This window comes from Penaeus monodon, chromosome 29, assembly GCF_015228065.2.
Source record: "Penaeus monodon isolate SGIC_2016 chromosome 29, NSTDA_Pmon_1, whole genome shotgun sequence".
In the NCBI taxonomy this organism is placed as follows: domain Eukaryota; kingdom Metazoa; phylum Arthropoda; class Malacostraca; order Decapoda; family Penaeidae; genus Penaeus; species Penaeus monodon.
In genome coordinates, this window is record NC_051414.1 from 6,179,373 (window position 1) to 6,179,632 (window position 260).

A 260-nucleotide genomic window follows, 5' to 3' on the forward strand; every position below is an offset into this window, starting at 1 on the left:
GCAACATCAACCCACAACCCTTACAGATGCAGGAGTAGTTCACGCCCTTCCTGATGGAGCGTTTGAAGAAGCAGGAGCAGCCGTCGCAGCAGAAGACGCCGTAGTGCTTCCCGTAGGATTTGTCGCCGCACACCTGGCACAGCACAGGCACGGGGAGGGTCCTTCCTGGAGGAGACGCAGAAGAAGGGGAGAAATTGTTAATAGAAGAATGCTTGACGATTACTGAAAGATTGGGTGGTAGTTTAGCCCTCGGGGAGGTT

The 260-nt window shown here is 54.2% G+C and overlaps 1 protein-coding gene across 1 annotated transcript in view; it reads right to left on the reverse strand.

Annotated features, from left to right (window-relative positions):
• LOC119591705 (steroidogenic factor 1-like) overlaps positions 1–260 on the reverse strand; it is a 34,253-nt gene that overhangs the window by 21,553 nt on the left and 12,440 nt on the right. Inside the window, exon 3 of the mRNA XM_037940452.1 lies at positions 25–165. Coding sequence (XP_037796380.1) covers positions 25–165 — 141 coding nt within the window. The remainder of the gene's footprint in view (positions 1–24; positions 166–260) is intronic.